The 19,613-nt window shown below is 57.3% G+C and overlaps 2 protein-coding genes across 4 annotated transcripts; both read right to left on the bottom strand.

Moving 5' to 3' along the window:
- Window positions 1-902: 902 nt before the first annotated feature.
- Window positions 903-5,258, bottom strand: HOXA9 (homeobox A9). Of its 2 annotated transcripts, XM_079785965.1 has the most exons (3): window positions 3,621-5,258; window positions 3,358-3,447; window positions 903-2,299 (listed from the first exon to the last, which is right to left on the bottom strand). In XM_079785965.1, the coding sequence occupies exons 1-3, from the start codon at window positions 3,901-3,903 to the stop codon at window positions 2,061-2,063; spliced, it is 612 nt and encodes a 203-aa protein (XP_079642091.1). In that variant the 5' UTR covers window positions 3,904-5,258; the 3' UTR covers window positions 903-2,060. The 2 variants fall into 2 exon arrangements, with proteins under 2 accessions (XP_079642091.1, XP_079642090.1); XM_079785964.1 differs by having other exon boundaries at window positions 3,358-5,258.
- A 3,855-nt stretch (window positions 5,259-9,113) lies between these two features.
- HOXA10 (homeobox A10) lies at window positions 9,114-18,439 on the bottom strand. 2 transcript variants are annotated; one of them, XM_079785958.1, is made up of 2 exons: window positions 18,178-18,439; window positions 9,114-10,731 (listed from the first exon to the last, which is right to left on the bottom strand). In XM_079785958.1, exons 1-2 carry the CDS (start codon window positions 18,185-18,187, stop codon window positions 10,457-10,459), a joined length of 285 nt encoding a protein of 94 aa, XP_079642084.1. In that variant the 5' UTR covers window positions 18,188-18,439; the 3' UTR covers window positions 9,114-10,456. The 2 variants fall into 2 exon arrangements, with proteins under 2 accessions (XP_079642084.1, XP_079642083.1); XM_079785957.1 differs by lacking the exon at window positions 18,178-18,439 and adding an exon at window positions 11,937-13,455.
- Between the last annotated feature and the right edge of the window lie 1,174 nt (window positions 18,440-19,613).

Raw genomic sequence — 19,613 nt, 5'->3', positions numbered from 1 at the left:
CTGGTTCCCCTTTTACGCGTCCGAATCCAGATACCTTTGCAGAAGTCGCGGGGGATGTGGGGGGGGGGGGGGGCAAGAAAAGGGGGAGATGAGGCCGAGAACGCTCCGGTCACATCTAGAAGGCGCTCGGGCTCCGAGCTGTGTCGTTCCCCCGCAGCCCTTTACACCCCATAAACAGTAACAGCCCTCATTTTCTTTTATGGCGCTCCGGCTCCTCGCTTGCCTGGGCCCTGCCTCTGCCAGGACTTGTGCTCGGGGAGGGGCGCGCGGAACGGGCCCAGCATCCCCCGGGCCAGCCCGACGGGGCGTGGGGGTGCCGGGGCGCAGGCCTTCAGTCCCCGAGAGGAGAGCTTGTGAGCTCCCAGACATCTGTTCCCGAAGCCACGTTGTTGGGGCAATCGGGCTCCCGGTTTCCTCCTCCGAGACTCTAGAAAGCAGGCCCTCAGCTCATGATCCCACTGCCCCCCCCTTGCCTTACCGCCCCCCCGCCCCCCAGGGAAGGCCCAGCAGTCTCGGTTTGGGCAATTCTTGGGGCGCCAAAAGAGTGGTGCTGGCCAGCGATACCCCAGATGCCAGCCCAGCTCCTCAGAGACCTCCTGGCCTTCTGGCAAATGGACACAAAGTGGGGGACCCGGCCCCTCGCTGCCCCGTGCTCCCCAGCTTTCCTCCGCCTTCCTCCTTTACTCAGATGTTGGTGCCGCTGAGCAGCCGGCCTGTGCGAGCCCTGAGGCCGGCCGCTGGCTCCTGCCTTAGGTTCCAGCTCCCCAAAGCCCCGCAGAGCAAAACTGAGGTTCTGTTCTCTTCCACCCCGCAGGGCCCCACCCAGAGACTAACAAGCCCCCCCCCCCCCCGCCCCAGGAGAAGATGTAAAGAGCTGACCCGCAAAAATAAAATAAAATAAAAATAATCAATATATTTTATTTGGCAAAAAGTTAAATATCTCAACACAACAATTTGGTCAGTAGGCCTCGAGGTAACTATTGCAAAATATACAGTGTATGTTCAGCCCAACGGAAACCCCAGATTCATCAAGAATACAAATTTACCGTAGCCCAGTGGCAGTTTCACAATGCATAATTTATTATCAATAAAATTAGCTCCATTACAGTATCATTTCCCCCCAGTTAAAATTAAACATAAACCATAGGTAGTAACCTTCTGCACATACGTATAGCTCCGAATTTCCTCCCTGCTTGTCTGGTGCAAACACAATATTCAAGCTGGTCTGAGTGCTTTTTCTTTCATATGTGGATTATAAACAATGGACCAGACACGTCTATAGAGCATGTAAAACTAAAATGCCTGAATTTCAAAAGTGGAGAAAAACCATGAATCTATGCATCCCAGAGAACCCTTTCTTTAAAGAAAAAAAAATTATTTCACTGAGAAATCCTTACAGCTAATTTACAATCAAAGGTTAACAGCCTAGTTATACAGAAGACATATTCCACTACAGAGCTATACTCTATGCAATTGTCTCCCCCTCATAAACAACCTGAGTTCAAATTGAATTCTAGCTTTCACAAACACAACGGGTTCGTCACCCAGCACAGAAGTTTGAGTCACAAAAAACATAATTACCACAATAAAACACAGTGTTCAAGTATCTGGGCAGATCGCTCTGCCGAACAAAGAGAAAATTAAATTAACTACACAGACTAACGTCTATACAGCCCGCAGCCAACAGTTGTGCATTATAAAAAGGTAGTTTTTTTTGTTTGTTTGTTTGTTTTAAGTCAGGAACAGGTAGGTTTTATAAAATATATACAAGCTAGCGTACACACAGCCACCAGCGCTAATGCCCCCTTCTTCCTCCTCTTCTTTTTATGTATTTATTCGTCTTAACAGAAAACGGAAAGCTTACGATACCTCCTCCAGGAAAGCGGCAGGCCAAGGAGCCAGCCTGAGAAGGGTTTGCCAGGGGGAGAGATGAGGGCTGGGGTTGGGCGGCTTTGTGCGGGTGCTGGAGGCTCGGGTGGGATGGGGGTGGGAGAAGGGGGCAGGCAGGCCTTTCTCTTGCCCTCTCGCTCCATCTGTTTTCCAAACGAACTCAAATGGCATCACTCGTCCTTCGCGCGGTCCTTGTTGATTTTCTTCATTTTCATCCTGCGGTTCTGGAACCAGATCTTGACCTGCCTTTCAGTCAAGTTGAGCAGTCGGGCCACCTCGTACCGGCGGTCCCTGGTGAGGTACATGTTGAACAGAAACTCCTTCTCCAGCTCCAGCGTCTGATGTTTCGTGTAGGGGCAACGCTTCTTCCGTGTGGAGCGAGCGTGGAGCCAGTTGGCAGCCGGGTTGCCTGCGGAGGGTGGAGTGGGGGAAGAGAAATGGGATTTAGAAGGAGGAGAAGCACACCCCGCCACCTCGGCTGGAGGCTGGGGAATCTCCTGGGGCCTCGGGCCACCGGGCAGGATGCTGCTGAATTGGTTGGGGAAGGCGGCAGAGCCTGGGACACAATGGACCCCTGGCAGACAGACGCGGGGACGGTCACTTACAATTGCGCGCAGTAAAATCTCCGCTCCCCTCCCCTCCGAGGCCCTCCTCAGTGCTCCTGCTCTTTCCTCTCCCCACCCACTTTCCCAACATTGTGTGATGAGTGAAATTTGAAAATGGATCTCCTTCTTGCCAGGCAGGGGGAAACCACGCCGCCCTGTATTCGTGTAGCAAGATTAATATTCTTTGCTCCCTCGAAATAACTCCGTGTGTCCTCCCTTCCCCACCTTTCCTGCTACTCTCCCCACTCCTTGTCTGACTTCCTGGCGGGCCGTGGGGGCGGGCAGGCCTACACAGCATTTGGCCCCTAGACGCCCATGGGCCGTTGATCACTTCTCCAGTTTATCAGAATAATCTGGCCTGGGACCCTCATGGCCCGGTAGCTTGCAGCCTCATCTCGGGCAGGATTTACACCGCCGCCGGCTGAAGACCAGAAGTGGAGGGAATCGGCGGTCTTTCTTCCCCCCCCCCCCGCCCCCTCCCGCAGGCAGCCACCGCTCCGGGATCATTTAGTCACAAAAGACTCTGCGACGCTGCTTTCGAAGAACGGCCCAAAGTATCTCTCGGTCCTGGTCCGGGGCAGCAGCGAGAGGGGAGCCGGTCTGGGCTCTGCCCGCAGCCCCCGCCCCGCCCCCTCTCTCGGCAGCAGCCACCTCCTCCCCCCAGCCCAGCGGGCCGCTTGTCAAAGCGCTGTGGACTTGGGGCCTCCGTCCGAGGCATCCCAAACAGCAACTTCTGGCTCCGGGCCTCTGCTCAGGAGGCTCCCAGGCGTGCAAAGTCGGGCTCCAGAGAAAGCTGGCGGGCTGGCAGATCCGGGTGGCCAGCGTGGAGGCGGCAGCCCGTTTGGAGGGAGGAGACACTTACTGGGATCGATGGGGGGCTTGTCTCCGCTGCTCTCATTCTCAGCATTGTTTTCGGAGAAGGCGCCTTCGCTGGGCTGTTTTTCTCTATCAACTGGAGGAGAACCACAAGCATAGTCAGTCAGGGACAAAGTGTGAGTGTCAAGCGTGGGGCAGTCACCCCTTCTGGCCGACAGCGGTTCAGGTTTAATGCCATAAGGCCGGCTGGAGGGCAAGCCCGCGAAGGAGAGCGCACCAGGCGTGGGCTCCAGCCAGGAGCGCATGTACCTGCCATCCGGCGCCGCCGCCGCCACGGGCGCCTGGGGGTGCACATAGGGGTGGTGGTGGTGGTGGTGATAGACCGCGGGCACCGCGTTGGCGCCCGCCGCGTGCACCGGGTTCCACGAGGCGCCGAACACCGCCGCCTTGGACTGGAAGCTGCAGGGGCTGAAGTCGGGGTGCTCGGCCAGTGCCGCCGCCTGCCGGGCGGGCTGACCCAGGGCCCCCGGAGCGTAGCGTCCCGCGCCCAGCTCGTCCGAGGCGTCGGCGCCCAGCAGGAAGGAGTCCACATAGTAGTTGCCCAGGGCCCCCGTGGTGGCCATCGCCGCGCCCCGCGCCCTGCCGGCCGGCCTGACCCGTGGAAATTATGAAACTGCAGATTTCATGTAACAACTTGGTGGCACCGGGGAGGGAAGTACAGTCACCTAATAAGTTGCCGGCGCCCGCGCCCCCATTGGCCACGCGCGTCACGTGTCCGCCCGGCAGAACAATAACGCGTAAATCACTCCGCACGCTATTAATGGCCCGGTGTTTTGCAGTCATAATTTTTATAGCAAAAGCCATATGTTTTTATGCAAAGAGATCGCGGCGCTCAACGATCGGGTTTGTTTTAATTGTGGCCAACGAAGATTAAAAGATCAAATCTGGCCTTGCCTCTGGACTCCCTCCCCTTCGCACCGCCACCGCCAGACACACACACACTTCTCCAGCGGACTATTTTATATCACAATTAATCACGCCATCAGCAAGACGCGGGTCCCGCGCGCGAGTGCGGCCGGCAGAGCCCCCTAACATAAAATTAGACAATAATTGAAGCCATAAAGAAGCAGCCAAATCGCATTCTCGCTCTACTGTATTTAAATCTATATTTATATTTCATAAGGAGTTATTGTTTCAGAAGCCACACAGGCTGGTGGGAAGTTGGGAACGACCAACAGATTCGTTTACCTCGCCGTGGCTCCCAGTTGTAAAAATTTACGAGGACTTGGAAAGGTTAAATTAGACTGTTGTGTTTGGTTGGCGGGCTCCCTGTAAATAATCCCCCGCGGTCCCCGGAGATGCGAGTTTACCCGGGCGCCGGCTTCAGAAAGTCAAATTCAACGCAGTGGCCTTCCCAAACGGAGCCGCCGCGGCCCCTGCCCGGCGCGCTGGGCAGGGACGGGCCGCCCAGAGGACGCAGCCTATCCAGGGCCCTGGGATCTGCCTGACCGGATCGCAGGGTGTCCAGGCAGCTCCCACGTGTACCGCGGAGCCTCCAGCGAGCGTCCTGCCACGGAGCGGCCGGCCAGCGCCGAGCCCAGGGTTTGGGGGCCTGGTTGGGCCGCGCGTTCCAGGATCTCCCCCCTCCCCCTTGGACACGGCTGGCGCCCCAGCCCCGTGCTCCGACCTCCGAGGCCCTAATGCTGAGTTCTGCTAGTCGCACTCCCCTAACCCGAGCTGCAAAAAATAAAAATAAAAAATAAAAATAAAAACCCTACGAGGCAGCATCAATAACAGGCGAATTCGGCCTAAGCGACCTGGCGGCTCAGAAGCCAGGAGGCCCGCTCTGGAGAGGCTGGCCTCCGGGCCCAGTATGAAGCCTTCAGATCCCCTTCCCTCCTTCCTCCTTCTTCCTTCCTTCCTTCCTTCCTTCTTTCCTTCCTTCCTTCCTTCCTTCCTTCCTTCCTTCCTTCCTTCCTTCCTTCCTTCCTTCCTTCCTCCCTCCCCCCCTTCCTTCCTTCTGTCCCTGGCCGCCCGCCTGGCTAACCTACGGCTCATCTGAGTTACAAGACCCAACGGAAGGTGGCCACAGCTCAAGTCCAGGGCCAGAAATTAAACCGGGGAGGGGCATGGGGCATTGCCTTTAATCCCATCCCTCAGCTTGACCCAATTGAGGAGGGTGCTTCTCACCCCTCAGAGCCTTTCAGGGGTACATTAAACGGCTCGGCCTCTTTGTTAATTGGAAGAAAGAAAAAAACAACCCACCAAATACAAACGGAAAGCAGCGACTCCTAAAAACGGGGTAATTAAATTCACGTGTGAACACTGTGCCTGCAAGAGTGTGTTTCTCATTAGCCCACTTCCCTGGCGCGAGGGCGGCGGACTGGGCTGCTCCCATCTCTTGTTTTTGTGCCTTCATCCTCCCCAATAGTCCCAGTAACCCCTCCCCAAACCCTGATACACCCCTATCCTGCAGCGGGCACCCTCAAATGCCAGGCTCTCCCCCAGCTGAAAAGCCACAGGGAGACCAACCCGGTCCCTGGCCACCGGAAGAAGGAAGGAAGAGGGAAGTGACCAACACAATAAATTCCTACCGATGGCCAGGCGGTCCTGGCCACCTCAGTTCCCTCCCCCACTAATATTTGTCCTTTCCATATGAAGTCCTCCACGCTATTCCCATCCCCTCCACAGCCCAAGGTGCCCCAAATGTCCCGCAGTTTGGGGAACCTCTGAGATTTTCATTAAGAAAATTAACCCAGAGGAAACCTTCGCTCCTAATTGTAATTGTCTGCAAACGGGCTGCCTTTTCCACTTTTTTGTACCCAAAGAAGACACGAATTATTTATAGTATTTTTTAAATAGAAAGGCCGTCCTATAAATAGCCTTAGCCCCCCAAATAGGACAGCTACTAAGTGATTAGCAGGGCTTGAGTGTTAACTAATCCTCACTGGTGCCTAAAATGGGGTGGGGGGAAATCCCAAAACCAAAAGTATCCCTCTTCAGCCCAGAGGTTTGAGGAGAGACCCTTCAGGTTTTTGTGTCTGCTTTTATTTTGGAAGGAAAAGGGATTGTGTGTGCAAAAAGAAAGAATAAATGGGAGTGGTTACAAACGGTCTCTTTTTGCCCAGAGTTCTAAAACCTTGGCCTCCGAAACAAATCCAATACTCAGGTCCTGAAAATGACAGAGAGGAGTTGAGGGTAACACCGTGTGGGCCTTTCCGATAACAGGACCCGGACCCGGGACCGGGGCTAAGCAGTGAGAACAGTTCCTGGGCCCAAAGCTGAGCAGCACTGCTGGCCGGAAACAGCCTGAAGGCCCCCTGTGCGGTGCCAGTGGGGGGCTGGAGAGGGATGGAGGTTGTTTTTAGCTCCCAGTTAAAATGAGACTCCTCCGACTGGCTTCCAGTACAACTCGGAATACGGACTCAACTTTGTATTCCAATGGTTCAGGAATTTAGAATTCCTTTCCCCTATCATTGGAAACACGGGTGGGGTCCCTTTCTCCAGCAGTCTTCTGCACAAGGATGCCATATCCAACCTGCCCTGACTCTGAACCTGATAGAAGCTGACTGGCAAGCAAGCAGCCCTGGCGGGGCTCCCTTATCGCGGTTCAAGCCGGAGCTGAGACCTACAGGGCCCCGGAGCCTCCGAAGCTTCGGGAAGGTGCCCTCCAAGAGCCTGGCTGAGCCTCAGCCCAGGCCCCAGCCTCGGGCCTCCAGTGAAGCTGGCGAAGGCGTCCTTGCAAAAACCTCGGGAACGCTCCCCAGTCGGATCTCCCAGGCTGCTGTTGCTGACCGATGGAGGAGGAACGCAAGGCCGCCGCCATCCGGTCGTGATCGTAACCGAGGCCGAGTCTGCGCTCAGATCCACAGCCCGCGACAGATGCCCCAGCGCACCCTTCCTCGTCAGAACACGATCTCTACTTGAGTGCACAGAGAAAAAAATAATAATAAGACAGCCTCCACCCTGGCTCTTCCCAAGCCAGCCCTAGGTCCCTCCAGAAGGAAGAGCTGGAGAGGAGAGGAAATGGAGATAGGGAGGGAAATGGACACAGAGAGAGCAAAGGAAATAAACAAATTGAAGGGAAGAAGGGAAGAAGCAAAGAAAAGAAGATGGAGAAGAAAGAGCAGAGAGGGAAGGAAGGAAAGAAGGAAGGAAAGAGTCAAAGGCGACTCCTGGGAGCGGAAAGCGGCTTACAAGAGAGAAGGGTAAGTGACAAGGCCAGGATCCCAGCCCCTGTCTGCCTTGTTCCTTCTAGCTTGTCCCGAGTCTTCACTGGCAAAGGGATCTTTTCTTATTTCCTGCCCTGGATCGGGGCTGATGCTGTCCTGGCTTTGCAGGAGAATGGCGGGGTCCCTGGCTAGGCGCGGGCCAGGAGCAGCAGAGGCTCGGGAGGGAAGTGTGCGCCCCTGACCTTGAATGGCCCCGGGCCCAGAATTCCTACCACGCCCCCGGCGTCCGCTAAGGCACCGCTAACCTGACCGTACCTGCAGGGGCCAGGTGGAGATGGGGGTGAGGCCAGCAGCCTGGCAGAGCTCTGAGAAGGAAGCAGGGACGAGGTTCTTGCGCGGGAAAAGCCGAGGTTGCCACCACAGGCCTGGCACGCCCGGAGCCTGGGTGCCCCGCCCGGCCCGGCCCGGCCTCCGCGCGCACAGGTACCTGGAGACGATTTCAACTGAAGTAATGAAGGCAGTGTCGTGCTGTCGAGAGAAAGGTGGATCCCAACAACAGGAAACTACCTAAATCACCGACCAGTTCTGGTGCTCGCCCGCCGCCGCCGCCGCCACCGCCGCCGCCGCCGCTGCAGCCGCCGCCGCCGCCGCCGCCGCGGGAGAACCCTGCGATCGCACCCGGCCCGGCCCCTCGCCAACCTGCGCCCGCCGCTGCCAGCGTCCGGGGCTGCCGCTAAGGCATTACGAAGGGGGAAGCCACCGGCCCCTGTAAGGTAAACCTTGGAGAGGGAGGGAAGTAAGTTAAAGGAGCGGGAGGAAAAGAGAAGGAGGGGAGGAAGCGAGAAGAGAGAACGAGCAGCGTGCGCGCCCGTTTCCCAAATCGTGCCGCTCAGCCAGCGGGCGCCGAGCGGCGGCAGCCCTGGGAGACGCGAGAGCGCCAGGGGCAGCCCCGAGCCCGGCTCCCTGTCTGGCCTCGGCCTCCCGCGCTCGCTCCCCACCGCTCGCTCTCCCCCTCTCTCCCTCCCCACCAGGCAGCCAGCCGGGGCGCGCGCTCCCGCGCCCCCTCCCCCCTGCCGTCGCCTCCCCCCACCTCCCGCGAGCAGGAAACGCGTGGCCCCGCGGAGGGCGACCAGGTGGGGGAGGCTGTGCTGGGGGAGGGGGGGGGCGTCCAGGCAGCCCAGTCCGGCCGCGGTCTACCTAATCGCTGCCTCGGACGCTAGTGAGGCGCTGTGGGCCCAGCCTGCTCCCGGGATTCCTAGACTGGGGGTCGTCTAGGACCAGGGGACCCACAAAATAGCCAGCCTTGGCGAGCCTCCCTGGGGCTCCCGAAAGAAATCCTGTCTGGCTTCCTCTGTCTAGGAAGCTCCCCTCTCAACTGAAACCACCGGTCCAAGACAGCCACAATCCAGATATACTAGCAAGTCATAAAACTGAACAAAAGCCGACAAACCTTACGGCACCAGGGCTATAGGGCCCAGACAAATTACGACTGTCTAGGTAATATTTAAATAGATGCCGAAAGTAATTGCAGGGGGCGCGGGCTAGCCCTCCTGTTGTAAAAGTGGTGGACGGGATAAAGTGGAAGGTGAAGATAAGAAGTCAAAAAAAAAAAGAGGTAAAATTAAAAAGCTTCATTCCACAGCTTTTATTCTTCTATAAGAACATAAACATCATCTTTTTTTTCCACGCACAGCAGCATTACAATATTAATTTATTCTGATTTAAGATTAGAAGTAAATAGAGCTAGAACTAACATTTATAATAACGATAGAATGCATTTGCATAAAACAAGATTGGCAATTTTTCATAATAATAGACATTTATACAGATTTGCATTTATAGTTTTTTTTTCTTTTTCTGCACCTACAGGTTTGACCCTTTTATGCATGTAACTTCACAGTATTAAGGAAACCAAACAATGTCTCCCTTCTCTAGTCTATTCCGCTTGCCCCAGCCCTCCTGGCTTCCATGAATTTTGGAAAGAAAAAAAAAAAAGGAAGGAAAAAAAGGGGAGGGGGAAACAAACCTCCACAAGATAGGGAGAGTTGTGGTGTGCTTGTCGTGTGTTACCAGTGGTAACGATTACTTTATGACAAAAATCCACTAAATCCACATGTATAAACAGAACTACATCAGATTATTTATCTACAGCCAGAGGATATGGAAATTCAGAGGAAAGGGAAATAATTTAGTCCCACAATGCAAGACCTTACACAAACTGGAAGAGGAGTTTCCTTATCCTGGTCTTATTTTTTTTTTCTTTTTTCTTTCTTTCTTTTTAAGCTGGGATATCTTACAGAGGAAGGAACATTTCATCTTTCTGACTCCCTCCATGTTCCCATCAGCCAAAGTCAAGCCCTTTTGTCAACCTGTATGCCCATGCCCATAAGCCCTTCTCTTTGCCAAGGAAGAAAGGAAGAAAGAAAAAAGAAACCTAGGGCCTGCATCCCCTGATTAAACACAGCCCAACGCTTCGGGCCAGGGAGCCGCTGGTGGCTCCTTGCACCGTTGACCTCAGGCCAGACACCTCAGCGCCTACAATGGGACCTGGGCCTTCCGGCTGGGCTGGCCCGGCCCCCCGCAGGAAACCGGCTCCACCGGGAGCACAGGGGCCATTTTGAGCAGTGGAGTAATCCGGCCGACAAACCATCCCAGTTCGCACTTGACACTTAGGACAATCTTTATCTACACAGAATTTTAGAGCGATATGGCTTTTCCCCCAGAACACAACAGCAACAACAACAACAACAAATCAGCACCTAGCAAACAGACAAAGAAACAAAACAAAACGTCAGAACCAGCCAGCCCTGCGCTGATGTCATGGCCAGCGAGATGGCGCGTGGGGGAGGGAGGAAGGGGCGCCCGCACAGGTGCGAGTTCCTGGGAGGAGGCCGGAGACAGAGGGAGGAGAATGGCTCTCTGGAAGCAGGGGGGGAAACAAACAAAAAACGAAAGGCATTGCCTGGAGCGTCATCAGGAAAAATTAAAGTTGGCTGTCAGCTCCCGGATCCGGTTTTCTCGGTTCATTTTCTTCAGTTTCATCCTGCGGTTCTGAAACCAGATTTTAACTTGTCTGTCCGTGAGGTGGACGCTGCGGCTGATCTCCAGGCGCCGCTCTCGCGTAAGGTACATGTTGAACAGAAACTCCTTCTCCAGCTCCAGCGTCTGGTGCTTGGTGTAGGGGCAGCGCTTCTTCCGGCCGCTCTTCGCCGTGAGCCAGTTGGCCGCGTTTTCGCCTTTGGTATTGCCTGGCATTGAAAGGGAATAAAGAGGAGAAGGTTAAATCGAGGCAAGGTGGGCTGACTACCGGGGTGAATTGGGGCCGCCTCTGCCACCAGAGGGATGCCCTAAGTCACACACAGAGAGGTACCCTCTCCGCTCCCCGTTAGCTTGCTTGCCCGGGAAGAGCAGTTCCTCCAAAAGGAACGTGCAAAATCCAATGGGCCCCCAATCTACACCTACCCCCCCCCAATTCACATTTTCACCCACTTCTTTCCAAACACCTGTTTTAGCACAAAGCTGCCAGGTGCTCGCAGAACGAAGGACCTGGGAGGACAGGCCTGTATACCTTGAACTTAATGCCTTATTTTTTCTTTGCGTCTTGCCCCAAGGCATACAAGCATTTCCTGTAGCCCCCTAGCCTGGGGTCCAGGGTGCTTACTTGGAAGGGGGGGTGGGCAGCATAGCTGTGTCTCAACTGCAGCCCCCTCCTTGCCCAAGGCCTGGCGAGGAGAGGAAGACGGACATAGTTGGGACTTGGGGAAGGCACCAAAAAAAAAAAAAAAAAAACTGATTGGGGTCAAGGGCCTGCTGCCCTCACGTCTCTCCAGGAGCCAGGGACGTGCAGTCTGGGCGACTCTGAGTTCCAGGGAAAGCGAAAAGGACCCTCTCTGCCTCTCAGCTCAGGGCCCGGGCGTTCGGGCCGGATTTGCCTTTCTTCTACCCGCAACAAGGATTCCCGCCCCTGCAGCAACTTTGAAAAAAGCATGGGGGATCGTAAACTCGAACTTCGCCGGTTAATGGGCTTATTTATTGGTGCTGGCGGCTGCTTATTTTGGATGCCTTACAAACATCCGTGCTATCTGCGGGCGAGCCACTTTCCCTCCCTCCCCTCCCCCGCGTGGGCCGCGCCTCGCAGCCTGGGCCCAGACCACGGGTGAGGGTGCTCCGGCCCACGGAGGACACGCACCAGAGGGGTGCTGCTCGCCGGGATCCTCGCCCCCAGTCGGGGTGAGCTGAGGCCGGCGCAGAGGACGTCTCGGTGTGGGGCACTAAAGCTGGACATGAATTTTTACTGCGTCCCCACGCCCAAATATTAAAAAGCAAGTTCACAAGGTCAGGCTGCCTGCAGCTCAGGCCAAGGCCGGGCGGCTGCTGCGCGCACTCCTTCCCGTCGCGGGGCAGGCCTGCCCGCCTGCCCGCCAGGCTGCGGCCCTGGACGCCCCCTGCTTACCCAGGGCGTCCTTCTCGGGCGAGGCTTTGCTGCTCTCGGAAGGGGCCGGGGAGAGCTCCTCGGCGGCCGAGGACGACGCGTGCGCCTCCTCGTCGCCCTGCGAGCCCCCGCCGCCGCCGCCGCCGCATGTCAGCGTGGGGGGCGGCGGCGAATCGAGGGCTCGCTCCTTCCGGGCCGCGTCCGCCGCGCCGGGGGCCAGCACAGGTGGCGGGTCAAAGCCGCGCCCGGGGGGCTGCGCGGGGAACGGGCCGGCGCCCAGATGCTGCGCGCCGCCGCCGCCGCCGCCGCCGCCGTAGCCCTTGGCCGTGCCGTAGGCCTGGGAGAGGCGGAAGTAGCCGGGCACGGGCACCCCGCTGGAGGTGCCCAGGGCGCAGCCGTCGGGCGGTGGGCCCCGCGGGAAGGGGGCCAGCTCGGCCGCGGCGGCCGAGCCTTTGGGGCATTTGTCCGCCGAGTCGTAGAGGCAGTAGGAGCTCTCCTCTTTGATGTTCTGCGCGAAGGAGCACGAAGTGGCCTGCGGCGGGGGCTGGGGCTGCGGCGGCGGGGGCGGCGGCGGCGGCGGCTGGGGCTGCGGCGGCGGCGGCGGCCCCTCCGGCGGCTCCATCCGGCAGGAGCGGGGCGCATCCAGCCACAGGTCTAGGGGCGCGGGCGGGTAGCCGTGCGAGCCGGGACCCAGGCCGCCGCCGCCGCCGCCGCCGCCGCCGCCCGGCGACGCCGCCTCATTGCGCTTGCCTCCCAGGGCCGGGAAGAGCCCGCAGCTCTGCAGCCCGTAGGGCAGGTCGGCGGCCGGCGGCAGGTAGACCCCGCCGTGGGCGAAGTAGCCGCCGCCCCCCGTGCCGCCGCCGCCGCCGCCGCCGCCGCCGGCCTCGACTCTGCCGGAGCTGATGAGCGAGTCGACCAAAAAAGAGTTCGCGGCGGGGCTCTCCGAGCATGACATTGTTGTGGGATAATTTGGCGAAGGGAGCAGATAGCCCTTTCTGGCTGACATTTCTTGTGCAAAACATGCTGAATACGATTAGCAATCCCCCCGCACCGCGGCGGGCGCCCGCAGCCAATCCCGAGCCAGAGCTGCCGCGCGACCACTCCCAGTTTGATTTCGTAGCTTGGGGCCGCTCTCCGAGGGCGCCCTCCGAGCCCGCGATTGATATAAATATGTAATCTGTATTGACGGGCCGCGAGACGCACGCCCCGTACCTCCGCCCCAAGGCCGGCAGCGGCGGGGGCCGCCCCCAGGTGGCCGGGGTCGGGGAAGGAACCCGGCCCTTGGGCTCGCCCAGCCCCTGCCCTGACGCGAACCCTCTTTGGAGCTGTGTTTGCAGGGTCCTTCGCCCCGCGCTGTTAACCAGCGGGGTGTTCATGGTGTGCACCCTGGCCGGCCTTGGGCGCTCCCCTTCCTTAGTTCGGAATTCGCCACTAGCTCTCCGTCCACTCCAAACACTCAGGGGTCCTCTGGGGGGGGGGGGCCTCAGGCTCTCCCCATTCAGGTCTGGAGTTGTCTCCCCAAAGTGGCAGACCCGGTCCTAGGCCGCCAGGACCCTCAGGGTGCCTGAAGTCCAGAGCGGACTGGAAGCTGGCAATTGCCACTTAATTTTTGCATTCCACACAGAATTTCCCCCCAAATGGGATGCCCTGGGCCCTGTCCTCCCCGCTGCCGGTCTGTGGATCTAGTTGGGCTCCTGGCCTCTGGTGCCCAGACCCGGCTTGCTCCCGGGTGGACCTTGGTGGGCTGGCATGAGTGGGGGTTGTGGAAGGCAACCTGAAGGACTCCTCCACCCCTCCTCTGAGTCCAGGTCCAGGCGCCCCCAGCCCCATCACCCTGCCAGGCTCCAAGCTCCCGGCCCTTGCAGGGACGTGAAAGGAACACTGGTCTCGGGCAGGGTCTCTGGCTTGCCCTGAGGTGAGGACCTGGAGGGGAAGCCTGGAGGAGGGGCGGCCGGCAGACACCTCTGACACCGTATTCTCGCCTCCTCCCTTCAGCCTTGGCATTCGCCTGCTCCGGGAGGCTAGGTACAACAGGACCCAGTGTCCCCGCACTCCTGCCTCTCCGTCCCCTCCCTCCTTCCTCCTCCCCTCCAAACCCGGCTGGAGCGGCCCTCACTCCCGCAGATACGCATTTTAACGAGGCCCGCGGGGAGGAGATCTGTTCCCGGCGAGGCAGGGCTGGGCTCCTGGCCCAGCGATGGGAGCCTTGAGGGGAGGGGCCCCTTGCTCAGCGGACCCCCAGGTCTCCTTCTTCCTTGGCTGCGAGGACCTGCTCTAAGTCAACTGCAAACGGCGGGCCCTGGGCGCTAGCCCCCAAGTGTGGGCCTCAGACTTGTCTCAGGAAACTCGACCTTTTCCGGCCGGATCCAGTGGAGCCCGGGAGGTCGCGGCCTTGCCCCTGGCCTGCGGGCCACAGCTCTCCAGGATGCCTCAGGCCTGCCCGCCCCACCAGCTCCGGCCCCTGCAGAGGCCTGGGCGGGGGCTGCTGCTCACCGAGAGCCCCGGCAGCCCACCGCGCCGCGGGGAGACCCTTGCATCCCGGGTGATTTGTTGGGCATGTGGCCTTGTTCTTCCAAGTATAAACCAAGTCCAAGGAGGAAGCGACGCGGGAGAGGACCCAGGGAGAGCTCTCGGGAGAGCAGGCGACAGAACCCAGGAGCTGGCTCCTGAGATGCAAGCAGTTGCGGTCTCTGTGGGCAGCAGCTACTGGGAGCGCAGAGCCCCGGAGGCCGCGCCAGCGCTTGCGCTGCGCTCCAACCACTTCCACCTCTGCTACCCGAGGTTACTGACGCTGCGAGACCGGGCATCTGGGACGGAGGAAAGGGAAATGGAGGAAGAAAAAGCGAGAGGGACAGGAGGCGAGAAGAACGGAGGGAGAGGAAAGCGAGAAGGTGATAGAGAAAGCCAGTTCTTCCCCCTCTGGCAGGGTCCTGAGGCTGCGGCATCCGTGCGGCAGAAGCCAGTGCGGAAGGTTAGGAACTACCCTTCACGCTCCACGCCGCTCTCCCGCGCACACCAAGGCAAATTCTAACCTGGCTAAGCCCCCGAGGCCAACGAACTTGAGCACGGAAAGGTGTCAGAGCGCCGCAGCCTCGGGCCTTCTCCCACGGGCCTGGTCCTGGCCCGACTTGCCTTGCCAGGAGGGTGGAGCTGACAGGACGCTGTGCTCCGCAGAGCTGCGGAGAAACGCCGCAAAGCCGAGGGCTACCTGCGCTTGGGCTTGCCCCTCAGTGCTGTTCATGCCTCTCAGGGAAGCTCTGCCAAGTGGAAAGTAGGTCACAAGAACGAGAGAGGGTTTCTTGGGGAAAACATGAGCCCCATCAGGCCAGTGGGCCAGGACTTAGTGCCTCTTCAGAGCAATTACCCAGGCCACAGGTTGGGAAGGACCCGTGGCCATAGGAGAGGATGCTTGAGGTGGGCGGCTAAGAAAATAAAGTGAAAGACTATGGTCTAAACCCGTCTTTCGTAACCTTTTTGGAAGTTAAGGCCCCTTTGCAAAAACTAAGGCCAAGCCCTGCCTCTTGACCTACGGAAAATGGTAGTCTGTGCATTCCCACAATTGGACCCATCATTTTGAAGGGGTTCGGAGACCCCTCAAAGCCAAGGCCCTCCAGAATGTTTCAGGACTCGCCCGGAATTCTGCGCCCCTGATGATCTGACGGGTAAGACAAGCCCGGTGCCCTGCTCTAAGCAGCTCGGGCCTGGTCTGATCAGGGCCCGGTAGGGTGGCCAAATGGGCTTCTAGGCTGGATGGGGTCCAAGAGCGTGCACGTGCCGATCCAAGCTACAGAAGCCAGACTGATGCTGCATCTGCTGCAAGAAGGCTCCTGGCTCCCAGACCATGGCATTGGTCCTTGGGCCTTCACTGCTCTTTGGGGAGAGCTGGATGTTTTTCTCCAGCATCGTTCCTCCACGCCACCCCTTGTAATAAACCAGTTGGGATATTTCCTTTGTGCTGTTTCTTGCTTTATTTTTTTTTTTAAGCGTGTAAACCTGTGTGAGAGCCCCTCTCTGACCTAGGACCACTGCCCAACCCCACGCTGGGCCTGCAGCGCCGAAAGCCCAAGGAGTGGCTGCGGGTAGGCTGGGGACGCACGCTGGCCTGCTGGTTGGAACAAGAAGGTATCACCGTAGCAGAAGCTCAAGTTAAGCCCTCTCAGTCGGTTTGGAGCTCTCAGCATCCCTGACCGCCCTCAAGCCTCCACACTCCCCAGACTACTTCCCAGACTGTAACACCGAGGTGTGAGCTTGCTCAATAGAATATTCCATTTATCGAACGCCTCGGCTTCCCTCAGGTGCCCCCCTCCCCCTTCCAGAGATTAAGAAAAGCGATTCAATTGCAGCAAGGCTGGCTGCAAGGCACACTCTCTCCCCTGGCCCGGTTGCCTCTCTTTCTTTCCCCCTCCTTCCCAGCTGTTGAATTTCTCCCTCGCCTTCTGGACGCCTTTGACCTAAAACTCGGCGACTGCTAGCTTCAACCAGGCCTGTGCAGTTATGTGAACGCCGCCAGACCCCAGGTTTTATTTAGGAGTAAACATCGCCTATTTCTACCTGGGTAATCACACCCCTCCCCCATGGCTGTGGGGCCAGAGTAAAGGCCAGCCAGGAGAGTGGGATAAACCCTTTGGCGATGCAGTTCACGGACAGCGGGTTCCTCCTCCCGAGAAAGCCCTTGCAAACCACCACGAAAATCAAACTGTTATTACAAAAAGTTCCTTAAAAAGTACTAGTTCCTGAGATTCAGGTAGGCAGTAAACAGTTTTTATCTGAATGTTTCTGAGACTCAGACCGGCCATAGAGTTGGGCTTTGGCCCGCAGAGGAAAAATCAACGCTGCGTTCACATATCCGCTTTAACAAAAACTCCGGGACTGCTCTGATTCCTGCATTTACTGCAGAATTAGAAGACATTTTGATAAGCAGTGCCATTCTTTTCCCCATCATCTTTAGTAATAGTAATATTTCCAGAGGTATTTGATGTATTTGCTTTGAATCAATCAGGTGCAAAACAACCCATTTTACTTTTTTTTTTTCTTTCTAAATCCCACCACTGAACTGGTCCTGTTCTCCTGACAGGGGAAGTGTTGGGGCCTCTTCACGCACATCCTAAACTGCAATATTCTTAGTTTTGTCCCCAATTAACTGCCTCTGTCTTTGAAACTCGAGGCGGCTCTGGGATTTTAGGGATGGCTCAGGCTGCAGAGAGCGCAGTGTGGGCGCCCACTGCTTGGCTGCCTTATTCTGGCAGACTTTGGGAGCCTGTGCTCAACAAAGACTAGTGACTTTGAAGGTGAAAATGTATACATATGTATACACAGGCACACACACACACACACACACACACACACGCAGCACTTACTTTCTCTAAGATTCGCCCGCTCACTCATGCACTGCATGCTTGTGAAAAAAATAACCATCTCAAGAAACCATATGACAACATATTGGAATACAGATGTAAACATAGGAAAAGGGGGAATTTGAATCTGTCCTCCAAAATGTAAGTGAAATGATTATTGTGAAATTGTTTTATGACAACCCTGATGGAGGGATGGTTGACCCTAATTTGTCCTCAGCGCCAGCTTTTTAAAATAGATAGGCATTGGGCAGTACAATGGTCGCATCCTTGCAAAAGATCTCCATTTTACATCTAAGAAATTGCTGCAGAATCCCAGCCAGGTTTATAGCGGTGCGGTCCAAATAAGTGACATAGACTTCTCTGGAAGCCTGGAAAATCAAATGCCACTTTTTTGGCCTTTTGGGGAACAAAGGTTCCCCCCTGGCTGCTTAGGCAGACCTAGAGACCGCACCTAGCTGGAAACCAGCGACCACCGCCCGTCTGCCCCAGGGAATAAGCCCGCCCCAGCGACCACGGTTGCTGACCACCTCATTGTTTGGAGGAGAAACTTTCTGTTTTTCCCAGTCCCGCCATCTCTTTTCCCCCAGCACAAACCCCTATGCCAGCACAGCCCAGACTCTTTCTCTTAGGTGCGCCCCCTCCCTGGCCGATCCAGTCTGAATACTTTTACAAAATGGAAGGATTGCCTTGGGTTTTTAGCGGCGCAAGGAGCTGAAATCGTCCACTTTTCCACTTAGGCCTCCCCTTTCCAACCTTAGGGAGCTCCGCGGAGGTAGGTGGGCTGGCCACCTATAGCGTCACCCCGGAGCGCACAAACCCAGCCACTCTCCCCTGCCCGGCTCACACATGGGCCACCTCCCTCCTCCCGCCCCAGCCCGTTAGAAATCGCTAAACCTGTGGCCTCTTACCTTGACACATTTCCCAAGAAATCCCTGCCCGGGGACAGCTGGCTTCTCCGCGCCAAGAACGCCCGCGAGGCCTAGAGAAGGCGCGTTGCTGCAAATGACAGCACCAACCACATCTTGCAGGTGAGCACCCCTTTTTTGAGATGAAAGGGAGCGGGACAAGTGAAATAAGGTAACGTGCAGCTCTTAGTATCAGAAGCGAACAAAGGCCAAGAACCGCGCTGGGGTTCCCGGCTCCCCGGCGGCTTTGACATTGATCGGAAGGGCGCCATCTCGTGGCGGCTGAGCGCCTACGCCGGGCCCGAACTCCGACCCGAGCCGGGAGAGGGAAGCAGGCTCCAGGCAGAGACAGCGAGAGAATGTGCCCAGCCCCGCTGCTAAAGAGATCTCACTTTTACATCTCAGAAATTGCTGCAAAACCCCAGCCGGGTTTATAGCGGCGCATTCCAAATATGCAAATTGGCCGGCCCCGGACGGGTTTACGACCACATTGTCACAGCCATCGGAGGATGGGCTTTTATAGGGCTCAGAAATCAAACCCTCGCCCCGCTCGCCACCCGCCCGCGAACAGTCTTTCTGGCTAGACTCTCTCTAGCAACTTGGGAGACTTTGGTTAATCTTTAACCATCCCAAAGGAAGTCTTTCCTTAAACCTTGGGCTTCCCTGCCCACCCCCTCCCTGCCCCTCTGGAGAGTCCTTGTTCACCTCTGTGTCTGTCTATCAACCTAGACATTCATCTCCGGGGTCTGTCCCACTCCCCTTTGAGCTCGAGGTTCCCAGTCGCGCCAGTTAGACAAACACACAAACAGATAAACAAAGCGGGGCCTGGGGCCTGGGGCCTGGGGCCTGGGGCCCCTCTCCAAATTGGATCCTGTCTGCTGCTCTGGCCCTGCCTGGGTGGCTAGGGAGAGGGTGGGGTGGGGGTGGGGTGGCAACAAAAGGCTCTGGCCTCTCTGCCCTGCCCCTCAAGGTTATGGTGATGGTGATGTCCAATTTTAAGGCAGAAGTTCAAAGGCAGGAAACAAAGAAGAAGCGAAGAAGCGGCATCTTTCTTTCCCCAAAGGGAAAAGGCCATGTCAGCTGGGTGCTGGGGAGAAAGCACCCTTAGAGACTCCGAGAGTCTGCTCTGTCTTTGTACCCGCACCCTTCTCCCTCTTGCTGAAGGGTTCCCCAGGGCACCCTACAGTGGTTCCACGTCAGTCCTGCTGGTCCCGAGGTGAGGGAGCCCAGCCTGGGATCAGATCCACTGACCCCGTCAGGCCCAAGGTTTGCTCCAGGGCTGGGCAGTCAGAGGATGAAACCCCATATTCCAAGTCCCGAGATACCCTATTCCTGGGACCCCATTTCCTCAAAGGACCTGGCCAGTCACCTTGGCTTCCTGAGCCTGGCTTCTAGTGGAATTAAATCCTAAGTCGCCCCCCCCTACCCCCTCAGGGGCC

This window comes from Cnephaeus nilssonii (genome assembly GCF_951640355.1).
Source record: "Cnephaeus nilssonii genome assembly, chromosome: 12".
NCBI classification, from domain to species: domain Eukaryota; kingdom Metazoa; phylum Chordata; class Mammalia; order Chiroptera; family Vespertilionidae; genus Cnephaeus; species Cnephaeus nilssonii.
The sequence above is the reverse complement of the archived record's forward strand: the minus strand, read 5'-3'. Positions and strand labels throughout refer to the sequence as shown.